Source organism: Chiloscyllium punctatum, chromosome 22, assembly GCF_047496795.1.
Source record: "Chiloscyllium punctatum isolate Juve2018m chromosome 22, sChiPun1.3, whole genome shotgun sequence".
NCBI classification, from domain to species: domain Eukaryota; kingdom Metazoa; phylum Chordata; class Chondrichthyes; order Orectolobiformes; family Hemiscylliidae; genus Chiloscyllium; species Chiloscyllium punctatum.
Genome location: NC_092760.1, coordinates 62200279 through 62213690, shown reverse-complemented (window position 1 = coordinate 62213690; position 13412 = coordinate 62200279). Strand labels below are relative to the sequence as shown.

Genomic DNA, 13412 nt, shown 5'->3' with positions numbered 1-13412 from the left:
TATTTATCCTGATCTATTCACCTCATAATTTTACATATCTCTGCTAAATTTCCCTTTAACCTTCTCTGTATTCAGCCCAAACCTAAGCCAACTGTTTTTAGTGCAGTTATACAACAGTTTCAATAGTGAAATGTTGGCATCCTTTTACCGCAGATTCGTTTTATGTGGATTTCAAGGAGTCACAATGTAATCGACTGGCTGGTCTCGTCTCTTTCGCAAATGTACAGCAAGAGGTCTTTGTTTAAGCACAAAGGGTACCGTAGTGCAAGTGCTTTATCGTTCAACCAGTAATCTGGAGGACTGGGTGTATAGTCTAGGAAACTTGAGCTCAAATTCCCACATGGGCAGTTTGACAAAATTTCTTTTGGAAACGTTTTGAAACAACTTTTGAAAATATAAAGGTCTCAGGAAAAGTTGACTATTAATTCATTGGAATTTTGGAAAACCCAACTGATTCACTGATGTCACTTGGAGAAGGGGGACCTGCTGTTCTTACCCCGTCTGACACCAAACTTCTGCAGCAAGGTGGCCAACTCAGTCCAAAGATGTGCAGGTTAGGTGGACTGGCCATGCTAAATTTCCCATAGTGTCCAGGGATGTGCGGGTTAGCCATGGGAAGTGCAGGGCTACAGGGAAAGGATGTGGGGTTGGGTCTGGATGAGATGCTCTTTGAAGGGTCAGCGCGGACTCGATGGCTGAATGCCTGCTTCGGAAACTGTAGGGAGTCTGTAATTCTCTCTCTGAAGTGATGTGGCCTACTGCTTCCAGTTCAAAAATGGTGGCCTCTCAATGCCACTAACCAAGGTGAGAAAGGCTACTCTCTCCAGAAACAACAAAATTTATAAAACCAGTTTTCAAGGTTAAGAAAAAGAGTAGTGTTTAGTGCATTAGCAGAATAGATGGGAGGGTGCTACTTCCCAAAGATATCGTGCTCCATTTTGCTTGATTCTGTTGTGCTCAATGCATCAAAAGGCTGCTGTTGCTCAACTGAGGTTTGGCCGTAGCAGAGTATGAGCATTTGGAGCACTGACTCTCAGTGAGAAACCTGTACCCAATCGGGAAAACAATGTGAGCAAGAATAAAGAAACTGGGTAATGAAGTGTTATGCAGATGGTTGCATCTACTGTACAGTGGGGTGAGATCTCTTTCTGGATAGCCTTTAACTGTAGTCACAAACCATCAAATACAGCACTGCTTAACTAAGTATCCCTCATCTGTAGCCCAATCTGCCATCAACATGAGATTTCCATTATTAAAGTCTTACCAAACAGCTTCTGTAGCACTTGCCCATCATAGAGATCTTCAGCCAAATCCTTCACGATAATCCTCTCCTCTACCAGCTCATCATTGATCCAGTCAATTAAAACCTGGGCACACACAACATTCCATTGCTTAAAAGATGTTCAAAATCATGGAGGATTTTGCTACAGTAAATAATGAGAAGCTGTTGCTAGTGGCAGGAGGGTCAGTAACCAGGCAACACACATTGTTAAAATGATTAGCAAAAGAGGCAGAGGCAATTTCAGGAAACCTAATTTGTTTTAGACAGAGAGCTGTTGTGATCTGGAATGCACCTTCAAACAAAAAGGACAGAGGAAGCAGATTCAATAGTAACTTTTCAAATGAAATTGAATAAATACAAGAAAAGAAAAATGAAGAGAATGGAGTTAATTGAATAATGATCAGAATAACTGGCACAGGCATCAATGCCTAACCAGCCACCTGTGATGTACCACTGTAAGCTTCAATGAAATGAAACTAAAGGATAGCTTTTATTCTTTCATGGGATGTGGGCATTTGCTGGCACAGACTGCATTTGTTACCCGTCTCTAACTGCTCTTGAGAAAGTGGTGGTAAGACATGTTCTTGAATCTTCTACAGCTTGTTTGATTTAGATACATCCATTATGCTGTTAAAAAGTGACTTCTAGGATTTTAACCCAGCAGCAGTGAAGGAACAACAATGTAGCTCCAAGTCAGGCTAGTATGAGGTTTGAAGGGGAAAGAGTAGGTGGTAGTGGCGGTGGTGGCAGTCCCATACATCTGTTGCCTTCATCCCTTAGCATGCAGAGGTCATGGGTTTGAAATGTACTGTTGTACAATTCTTAGTGAGTTGCTGCAATCTTGTCTATGGTACACACTGAAGGCACTGAGAGTGACAGTGAATGTAGAAGCTGTTAGTCAGTTAGCTCAGTTAGCTGGATGGCTGGTGTATGATGCAGAGTGACACCAATTGAATGGGTTCATTTCCTGCACTGGGTGAGGTTACCATAAAGGACTCATGTTCTCAAGCTCTCCCATCGACTGAGGTGTGGTGACCCTCAGATTAAACTACCACCGGTTATCTCTCTCTAATGACAGACAACTGTCCTCTGGACCAATAGGATATTGGTGACTTTACCTTGACTTTTTAGTTGGGGTGTCAATCAAGCAGACTGCTTTGACCTGGATGAAGTTGAGCTTCACAAGTGTTTTTGGAGCTGCGCTCATCCAGATGAGTAAGGAATATTCCCTCACACAGCTGACTTGCAGATGGTGGACTGATGTTGCAGAAACAGGGAAAGGGTTTCTTGTGCAGAACTGTCAGCATGTGACCTGCTCTTGTAACCACAATTTTTATATGGCGAGCCCAGTTTAGTTTCTGATCAATAAACTGACAGTAGGGGGATTTAGCAATGGCGATGCAATTGAATGTCAAGGGTACATAGTTCGGTCCTCTCTTGTTGATTTTGGTCATTGCCACTTGTCAGCCCATACTCAGATATTGTCCAGATCTTGCTGCACTTGGATACAGACTGCTTCATTATCTGAGAAGTTGAAAGTGGTGCTGACCATCATGCAGTAGTTAGCAAACATACCCACTTCTGACTTTAGGATAGAGGCACGGTCATTGATGGAGCAACTGAAGATGATTGGGCCGAGGACATTACCTTGAGGAACTCCAGCAACAACACCCTGGAGCTGAGGGGATTTGCCTGCAACAATCTCAGCCATCTTCCTTTGTGCCAGGTAGGAGTTCTGCTAATGGAGAGACTTCCCATTGACTCCTTGATGCAATACAAGTTAAATATCAAGGGCAGTCAGTCTCATCTCTTCTCTCAGATTCAGCAGTTGTATCCATGCTTAGATCGAGGCTTTAATGAGGTTAAGAGGCCAGGTGGCTCTAATGAAACACAGCCTGAGGATTAGTTATTGATGATTATGATTTGTGGGAACTTGACTTGCACACAGTTCCCCGTTCCGCAACTATGTAAAGGATATTCGATGTACTGTGTTTGGAATATCTTAAAGCTTCCGAAGTCACTAAAGAAAGGCAAGTTTTTATATTCTGTTCTTACCCTCATCAGCTCGACTAGTTTGGGGTCATATTTTGAGTTTGGATCAAGCATCGTCCGAACCTCATTTTCCTCTGGGAAGTAAATAATTATTCTGTAAGTACAGCAGCAGGACTCAGTCATCACCAATTCACTTAGTTTAGCATGTCAAACTGACTTAAAAAGGAGCCTCTTACCCAGCATTGTGTCCTCTCGATCCAACTCGATGGGGATGGGACTGAGCGGCAAGTTGATGGCATTTTTCCCTTCTTCCTGCAGTTCTGATACTGAGTGAGAGACAGACAGAGAGAGAGAGACACACAGAGACAGAAGCATTAGGTTAAACAGGCAGATTTATCTGTACCTTTTCCCTTACATGGTGACTTTGAAAACAAATGGCAGGAAGAGATGGGCTGTTCTACTGAACCTGCCAAGCATGGCCGCAGCCTCTCTCCAGAAGCGATGTGATCTCCCTGGAGTGGCTTAAAAGGTTATGAATCCAGTGCTAATTAGGAGAATTGCCAACATTCCAGGATTATCCAGGAACCTGCCTTAATTGAGGATTAATCTTCAGTTTGGTCACCTGATAAAATTTCCAGGAATACATCTAAACAGAACCAGCAACGAATTAATTGAGGAAAAGAAAGGTCTGGAAAACTCATCAATCTCTCAGCAATTGACTGTAATTCTTGTGATGATGTTTTAGTGAGAATGCAAATTTTGCCTGGCTTTAGAGCAGCTGTGCTCAGAGTTAGCAATCTCCACAGGTTCTGGAAACTTCTTCTATTGGGTTGCACCTACTCCCAGATGTATCTTCACAAAAAGCAGGATAAATCAATTCTAGCCAATTAACTCATCGGTTTACACTCAACCAGCAGCAACATGGTGGAAGATGTTGTCAGCAATGTAATCAAGCAGCCTGTACCCAGCAGTAACCTGCACATTTTTGCTCAGTTTGAGACAGTAAGGACCGCAGATGCTGAAAGCCAGAGTCAATAGATGTGGAGCTGAAAAAGCACAGCAGGTCAGACAGCATCCGAGGAGCAGGAAAGTTAACGTTTCAGGCGTAAAGGTTCCAACAAGGGCACACAGTTTCAGATCTATCATGGCCTTGTCCAAACATGGCCAAGAGAGTTGACCTCAAGGCGAGAAGGGAGTTACTTCCTTTGATATCACAGCAACATTTGACTGTGTATAGTATCAAGAAGCCCTAGCAAAACCAAGATCAGTGAGAATTAGTGGGAAAACTGGTTAGAGTTATATCTAGCGCAAAGGTAGATGGTCATGACTGCATGAAGCTTCTGTGATCTCAGCCCAAGGACATCATTGTAGGATAAGTTCTAATTACCTTCATCTGCTGTACCAATGACCTTCCCTCAATTATAGGGCAGGATGAGGCCTGAATTTCAAAATTTCATTTATTCTCAAATTTCATTATAGCCTTGCCACTCCCTAACCTTGCAACCTTCTCCAGCTCTACGAATCTCCAAGATATCTGCACTTCTTCAATTCTGGCCTCTTGGGTATACCCGATTATACCACCTCAACACTGATAGTCACACATTCAGTTCCCTTGGCCTGAAGCCCTGGTATTCTACCTATAAAAGGATGGAGAAGAGGAGAGGGAGGTTAAGATACCCTGTACGTCATTAAAACTACATTTATGATCAAATTTTTGGTTATTTGCTTGAATGGTTCATGTGGCTTAGTATCAAATTTTGTTTTGATGAAGCCTATATGAAGCAATTTGTAGGATTTTAGAATGTTAAAAGTGTTGGAAGTGCCAAATACAAATTGTTGCTACTGTTTTTGAAGTCTTGATCGTCGACATCCTGGGTTAACCAACAATGTAACTTAACCAACCATAAAAATACTACAGCTACAGGTGTGGATCAGACACCAGGAATTTTGTGAAAAGTAACTCTCTCAGTTTCAAAGCTTATCCACCAATCCGAAGTCAGAACTGTAATTTTTAAAAATTCCTTCATGGGATGTGTGCATCACTGGCTAGGCCACCATTTGTTGCCCATCCCTAATTGCCCAGAGGCAGTTCAAGGTCAACTACATTAAAGTGGGTCTGGAGTCACATGTAGGCCAGACCAGGTGAGCATGGCAGATTTCCTTCCTTACAGGACATTAGTGAACCAGATAGATTTTTCCTGACAATTAATGGTTTCATGATTATCAAAGTACTCTTGATTCCAGATTATTACTGATTTCAAATTTTATCATCTGCCATGTCGAAATTTGAACGTGGGACCCCAAAACATTACCTGGGTCGCTGGATTAACAGACTAGCAATAACACCATTAGGTTATCGCCTTCCTCCAAATTTATGTTATTTGATCACAGAATCTGGACCATCATTGTCCAGGCCAGCACTTATTGACCATTCCCAACTTTTCTTCAGACTCCATAATACCACACTTGGGCAAATATAGTTTAATGTCAATGGCAGTTCACACTCATTTTCCCACAGGAGCTGGGTAGGTCTGGAAGATCCCAAAATGAACATCAGTGAGCACTTTATTGCTGAACGAGGTGGAGGTGTATGAAGATCTTAAATGGTTGAGGAGTTAGAGGAACCTTATCGAGATGTTGGTTACTGAGTTAGAATGTGGAGAGGTTTCAACATGACGATGCCAAATGAAAAATCAAAGGTTTGCCAAAGCAGGCAGCACTTTAGCTCTTTTTATATCAGCATCTTCATCACGGAGTTTTGATCGGATGGTAACCTTTTCCAAATGTGGCATGAACTATTTCATCACCTGCACTGTAATTTTACTTGAAAACACAAACATTAGATAAGGGCTGCTTGCCATCTCTGGTCAAATATTCTATTAGGCTGTACAGGAAGCTCTTTACTCGAAGGAACATTATAATCATTCCATTAGCTGCTGACTCCAAGCCAAACATTTGTAAATCAAATAATGCTGAGCTGCACACACTTTTCAATGCTGAAATCACTGCATTAACACAAATTCACCAAACAATATGCATTTTCAAACTATTTCCCCATTAAAATCAACATGACTGTCAGTTGCTCCATAATGACAATCTAGTTCAATACAGTTACATCACTTAAGTAGGTTGGTTTATGGTAGAAAGGAGATTTGAAGGTGAAGTATAGTTTCATACAGGAAAGGAGATGGTCATTTAGTCTGATAGACTGGCGTGTGGCCAACTGATTTACAAAGATGGTTGAAAGCTGGAAGGCAGAGTTGGAGGAAATAAAAAGTTACAATTCTCTTCATTGTTACATACACTTATACATTGATTTTTCTCAATCTTCTTACAACTGTTCACTTGACTGGCCTGTCCTACATAAACTGAAAAAAAAATGCTGCTATGACCTTTCTTAAAGGCTCATTCTTGGGGAGTGAACTGACTGCCCAGACTGCTGACTGTCTTGAGAACGTAGCAATGTAGTTAGAGTAAGGCCTTGCTAGACCATCTAAGAAGACACTAAGTGTTATCCACTTTAGAGTGTAAGACTGGAGTCACATCTCAGCCCAGTCTCGATAAGGATGGCAATGTCCCCTTCCATGTAGGGGCATCAATGAACCGGTTAGATCTTTTTGACTTGTTTGGAGGATCACTTTTCACTTTCAGATTAATTCAAATTTTCAAATGGCTGGGGTAAAATCTTGTTCTCTGAATTACTAATTTAGTAGCATAACCACTTATACTTCTATACACTGGTTCAAGCCTTAGAAGTTATGCCCATACAGTACACAAAATGGATACTGAGGTCTGCTATTGGGGGGAGGATCACAATGAGGTCATCAATATAAGATAGCACCAAGGAATCCAGAAGAGATACTGGAAGAAAGTTCTTCATCCAAACAGTGGTAACAATGTTGCATTTGCTATCATAAGTTATATGAATGATTTGGATGTGAGCATAAGAGGTATAGTTAGTAAGTTTGCAGATGACACCAAAATTGGAGGTGTAGTGGACAGCGAAGGTTACCTCAGATTACAATAGGATCTTGATCAGATGGGCCAATGGGCTGAGGAGTGGCAGATGGAGTTTAATTTAGATAACTGCAAGGTACTGTATTTTGGGAAAGCAAATCTTAGCAGGACTTATACACTTAATGGTAAGGTCCTAGGGAGTGTTACTGAATGAGATCTTGGAGTGCAGGTTCATAGCTCCTTGAAAGGAGAGTTGCAAGTAGATAGAATAGTGAAGAATGTGCAGAAGGATGTTGTGAAACTTGAAAGGGTTCAGAAAAGATTTACTAGGATGTTGCCAGAGTTGGAGGATATGAGCTTTATGGAACGATCGAATAGGCTGGGGCTGTTTTCCCTGGAGTGTCAGAGGCTGTGGGGTGACCTTCTAGAGGTTCATAAAATCATGAGGGGCATGGATAGGATAAATATACAAAGTCTCTCCCCTAGGGTGGGGGAGTCCAGAACAAGAAGACATAGGTTTAGGGTGATAGGGGAAAGATATAAAAGAAACCTTAGGGGCAACCTTTCACACAGAGGGTGGTACGTGTATGGAATGAGCTGCCAGAGGAAATGGTGCAGACTAGTACAATTGCAACATTTAAAAGACATCTGGATGGGTATATGAATAGGAAGGGTTTGGAGGGGTTGGCAGGTGGGACTAGATTAGGTTGGGATATCTGGTCGACATGGACGAGTTGGACCGAAGAGTCTGTTTCCATGTTGTACATCATTTCTGTAAGTGGGGCGGCACAGTGGGTCAGTGGTTAGCATTGCTGCCTCACAGCGCCAGGGACCCAAGTTTGATTCCAACCTTGGATGACTGTCTGTGTGGAGTTTGCACCTTCTCTCTGTCTCTGTGTGGGTTTCCTCCGGGTGCTGTGGTTTCCTCCCACAGTCCAAAGATGTGGAGGTTAGGTGAATTGGCTGTGCTGAATTGCAAATATTGTAAGGGATGTGTAGGCAAGGTGCAATAGTCATGGGTAAAAGTAAAGTAATAGGGTAGGGGAATGGGTCTGAGTGGGTTACTCTGCGGAGGCTATGTGTGGACTTGTTGGGCTGAATGGCCTGTTTCCACACAGTAAGGATTCTATGAAGGGATTGAAGTAAATTGTATAGATGCACTTATGGGGAAATTAGATAAGTATGTGAGAGAAAAGAATATCAGTGCTCCCAATGAGGTTAGCAAATGAGATTTTGGGGTTGCAAACTCTGACATGCGCTTGAACTCATTGGTCATAACTGCAAGACCCCTTTCAACCCTCATATAGTGGATGATATGGGCGTGGATAGATCTTGGAGGCTTGCTTCATGCTGCAATAAAGCCTGTAAAAGATAAACCCTACAGTTTGACACTTATGTTCAACTGACACTTCCAAACCAACACCACCCTGCAACCAGCAGATAATAGCCAGTCCCCACCCTACCCAAACACTCTCATACCCCAAGGCCTGGAGCTTTAAAAAGGGGAAATTGGTTGAGAATCACTGGAATGAAGAGTTACAATCTGGATGAGAAAGGATGGAAGGAGGGCCCTGTGGATATAAACATTAGCATGGACTGGTGGGACTGAATGGCATGTTTCTGTGAAGGATATTCCAGGTGAGGACTTTAGTCTGGTTTCCTGCATTAACTCACAGCCGCAATGCGGACAGGACTCCTCCTGGGAAACATGTAAAGTTCCCAAGCAAAAATGGGAGTTTAACTTCGAAATAGACGGCTCCTCTTCGTTCAAAATTGTTTCATTTGAAAACCTTGCATTCAATTTTTAAAAAATGGTTCCTAGGAATTGAGCATTTCTCGCAAAAACCATTGTAGTGTCTCACATGTCCATCACTGAAGTAACTTCCTCAGCCATTTCAGAGAGTCGTTAACAATCAACCATATTGCTTTTGAACTGAAATCACATGCAGGCCAGACCAGATAAGGAAGGCAGGCTTCATCCCCGAAGGATATCAAAGAACTAGATGGTTTTTGAATAACAAGCCAGTAACTTTGTGATTATCATTGCAAGCACTTTCACCCACATTTTAATTAAATAGATTTAAATTCTCCAGTTGCCATGGTTGAATTTGAGCTCATGTATCCAGGTCATCAGTCCAGAGCTTTGGATTACAATTTGAGTAAAAACATCACAACACTACCATTATCTGACTGAACTTGAGGTAATTAAAAGAACCCCTTTCCCATGTTATAATCACTGAATTTGGAAATTCAACCCCTTCGTAGTCAAACAAATTATCTCAGAAGTTACCAAATCCAATATCATTTATTATTTATTCCTTATCCATATCCACCCTTCCATCCCTCAGAAGCATTTGTGATTTACAGATCCACAAATGTCAAACATTCTTTAGTATCTGATCCAACTAACTTTACATGTCAGATAATGACCATGGAGTGGAGGCCAGTTACTTTTTTTTAGATTAGATTAGATTACTTACAGTGTAGAAACAGGCCCTTCGGGCCAACAAGTCCACACCGACCCGCCGAAGCGCAACCTAACACTACAGGCAATTTAGCATGGCCAATTCACCTGACCTGCACATCTTTGGACTGTGGGAGGAAACCGGAGCACCCGGAGGAAACCCATGCAGACAGACACGGGGAGAATGTGCAAACTCCACACAGACAGTCGCCTGAGGCGGGAATTGAACCCGGGTCTCTGGCGCTGTGAGGCAGCAGTGCTAACCACTGTGCCACGGTGCCGCCCTTGACTGGCAGCATTGGTGTGTTGCTCCCTCAATAACCTCAGGAACATCGTGGATTGTGATTAGAGTTTGAAGCCCCAATTTTCACCAAGGCTCAGTCCCTGTCACCTACAGGTTCAGCTCACCACCTGAGAATAACCACACTGCCACAACGGAGACCAGTTGGGCTTTTGTTTTGCCGCTGTTTACCTATTATTTGCTTATCTATGCTAATTAACTCTGTGATCTGTCTGTATTGCTCGCAAGACAAAGTTTTTCACTGTGCCTCGGTACACATGACAATAAATTCAATTCAATTCAATTTGGGTTCAGTACCATGCTGAACATCACAGGAAATCCACACCCTATGTCCCTGTCCCTCTTTCCTATCTCTCATTCATCCCAGAAACTTTACAGTACCGGGGTGGAAGATGAAATTCAAAGATTTTCTTTTACTTGTACTGCAAGACACAAAAAAAATGAAAACTCTTGCAAATAGAATCTAGTCATGAAGCTACAATTACGTGCTGCTAATGATGGCATGAATGAATGAATGAATGAATGAATGAATGAATGAATCTGGAGTGCACATTTCTTGTGACCTTTTCATTCTCATTCAACCTGGTTTTTTGCCAATAACCTTAATAGCATCAAAGCCTGTTCAATGCCGGATTGTATAATGGCTTTGTCCCCTTCTTGTTTAACACAGTACAAAATGTAGTTTTAACAGCTACACCGCACAATGCAATTTACAAAGATAAATTAACTATTTCTAAGAGAACTGGGTTTTTTTTTTACTTCTTGTTTTTCACAGCAGACAAATAAAACTTTGTGTTACAACTTCATACAGAAAATTCAATTATCCTTCGTAGTGTTACCATGGACTACCTTGATGAATTGTCAAGATTACAAAAGAGATGGAGAATATGAGAGTATAACAAGGTTGCATTTATTAGGCCAAAGCTTTCAATTTTATTTTATTTCTTTAAAAACGAAATGCCCACATTTTCCCCAAGATGGGAAAGAGCTATCACTTCTATTATGAGTTTATGGCCAACAGCGTAGATGCATGCAAACAAGAAGTGCTGCAGTAAATGGGAATTATGATTAAACGAACTATTCAACACTTCAAAATAAATCGAGGGCAAATAACATCTTACCTTTACAACAAAGTGCTCCACAGCCCATTGCCCTCAAGCCAATTCACCTTCATTCTCTCTGCAAATTGGGAATAGTCTGAAATATTAATAACCTTCACGATGAGTCACTGTCTTTGCCTCAATCTGTTTCCAGGAGCTTTGCTTGCAAGCTCACTATTAAATGCAGTCCTTCAAATTATTTTTTTAATACAAGTAGTCAGAGAGAAGTGTTAATGCTACGAATCCTGTTCCCTCTCGTCCTTTTTTGCTGCTAAAGTTACACCGAGCAGCAGACTTGCTGCACGCTTAATGAGACCAGATGCTACAAGGGATTCTACTCTAACTATTGCAAATCAAATTCGCTGACTGCAAATCCCAGTGAGTTAGCCGCTTCATCCCCTAGATTATATCGTGCCTCAGTAATGGATAAACAGCCATTCAGAGGCACAGAGATGTACAGGATGGAAATAGACCGTTCGGTCCAACTCGTCCATGCCAACCTGATATCCCAATCTAGTCCCACCTGCCAGCACCTGCTCCGTATCCCTCTAAACCCTTTCTATTCATAAACCCATCCAGATGCCTTTTAATGTTGCAACTGCACTAGCCTCCACTACTTCCTCTGGCAGCTCATTCCACACACGTACCACCCTCTGCATGAAAAAGTTGCCCACTAGGTGTCTTTTATATCTTGCCCCTCTCACCCTAAACCTATGCCCTCTTGTTCTGGACTCCCTCATCACAGGGAAAAGGCTTTGTATATTTATCCTATCCATGCCGCTCATAATTTTGTAAATCTTTATAAGGTCACCCCTCACCCCTCAGGGAAAACAGCCACAGCCTATTCAAATTTCCCATATAGCACAAATCCTCCAACCCTGGCAACATCCTTATAAATCTTTTCTGAACCCTTTCAAGTTTCACAACATCCTTCCAATAGGAAGTAGACCAGAATTGCACACAATATTCCAGCAGCGGCCTAACCAATGTCATGGACAGCTGCAATATGACCTCCCTGAAGAAGGGCTGATGCCCGAAACGTCGATTCTCCTGTTCCTTGGATGCTGCCTGACCTGCTGCGCTTTTCCAGCAACACATTTTCAGCTCCCAACTCCTGTACTCAGTACTATGACCAATAAAGGAAAGCATACCAAACACCTTCTTCACTATCCTATCTACCTTCAAGGAGCTCTAATTTCAAGGAGCTATGAACCTGCACTCCAAGGTCTCATTGTACAGCAACACTCCCTAAGACCCTACCATTAAGTGTATAAATCCTGTTTTAGATTAGATTAGATTACTTACAGTGTGGAAACAGGCCCTTCGGCCCAACAAGTCCACACCACCCCGCCGAAGCGTAACCCACCCATACCCCTACATCTACATCTACATCTACATCTACCCCTTACCTAACACTACGGGCAATATAGCATGGCCAATTCACCTGACCTGCACATCTTTAGACTGTGAGAGGAAACCGGAGCACCCGGAGGAAACCCACGCAGACACGGGGAGAACGTGCAAACTCCACACAGTCAGTCGCCTGAGGCGGGAATTGAACCCGGGTCTCCGGCGCTGTGAGGCAGCAGTGCTAACCACTGTGCCACCGTGCTTTCCCAAAATGCAGCACCTTGCATTTATCTAAATTTAATTCTATCTGCCACTCATTAGCCCATTGGCCCATCTGGTCCAGATCCTGTTGTAATCTGAGGTAACCCTCTTCGCTGTCCACTACACCTCCAATTTTGGTGTCATCTGCAAACTTACTAACTGTACCTCTTATCCTCGCATCCAGTCTGAAAAACAACCCTGCACCACCTCCCTCTGTCTTCTACCTTTGAGCCAGTTCTGTATCCAAATGGCTAGCTCTCCCTGTATTCCAGGAGATCTAACCTTGCTAATCAGTCTCCCATGGGGAAGCTTGTCGAACGCCTTACTGAAGTCCATATGGATCACATCTATCGGTCTGCCCTCATCAATCCACTTTGTTACTTCTTCAAAAAACTCAATCAAGTTTGAGAGACAGGATTTCCAACACACAAAGCCATGTTGACTATCCCTAATCATGTTGACTATCCCTAGCCTTTCCAGATACATGTACATCCTGTCCCACAGGATTCCCTCCAACAACCTGCCCACCACCAACGTGAAGCTCACCAATCTATATTTCTCTGGCTTGCCCTTACCACCTTTCTTAATAGTGGCACCACGTTTGCCAACCTCCAGACTTCTGGCACCTCACCTGTGACTATTGATGATACAAGTATCTCAGCAGTGGGCCCAGCAATCACTTCCCTAGCTTCCCACAGAGTTTTA

General features: G+C 42.6%; 1 protein-coding gene across 1 annotated transcript in view; it reads right to left on the bottom strand.

The window, feature by feature from the left end:
* The window catches only part of LOC140493719 (alpha-parvin), a 122110-nt gene that overhangs the window by 45204 nt on the left and 63494 nt on the right, over positions 1–13412 (bottom strand). The window contains exons 2-4 of the mRNA XM_072592494.1: positions 3511–3600; positions 3338–3408; positions 1265–1367 (exon numbers count right to left, since the gene is read on the bottom strand). Coding sequence (XP_072448595.1) covers positions 1265–1367; positions 3338–3408; positions 3511–3600 — 264 coding nt within the window. The remainder of the gene's footprint in view (positions 1–1264; positions 1368–3337; positions 3409–3510; positions 3601–13412) is intronic.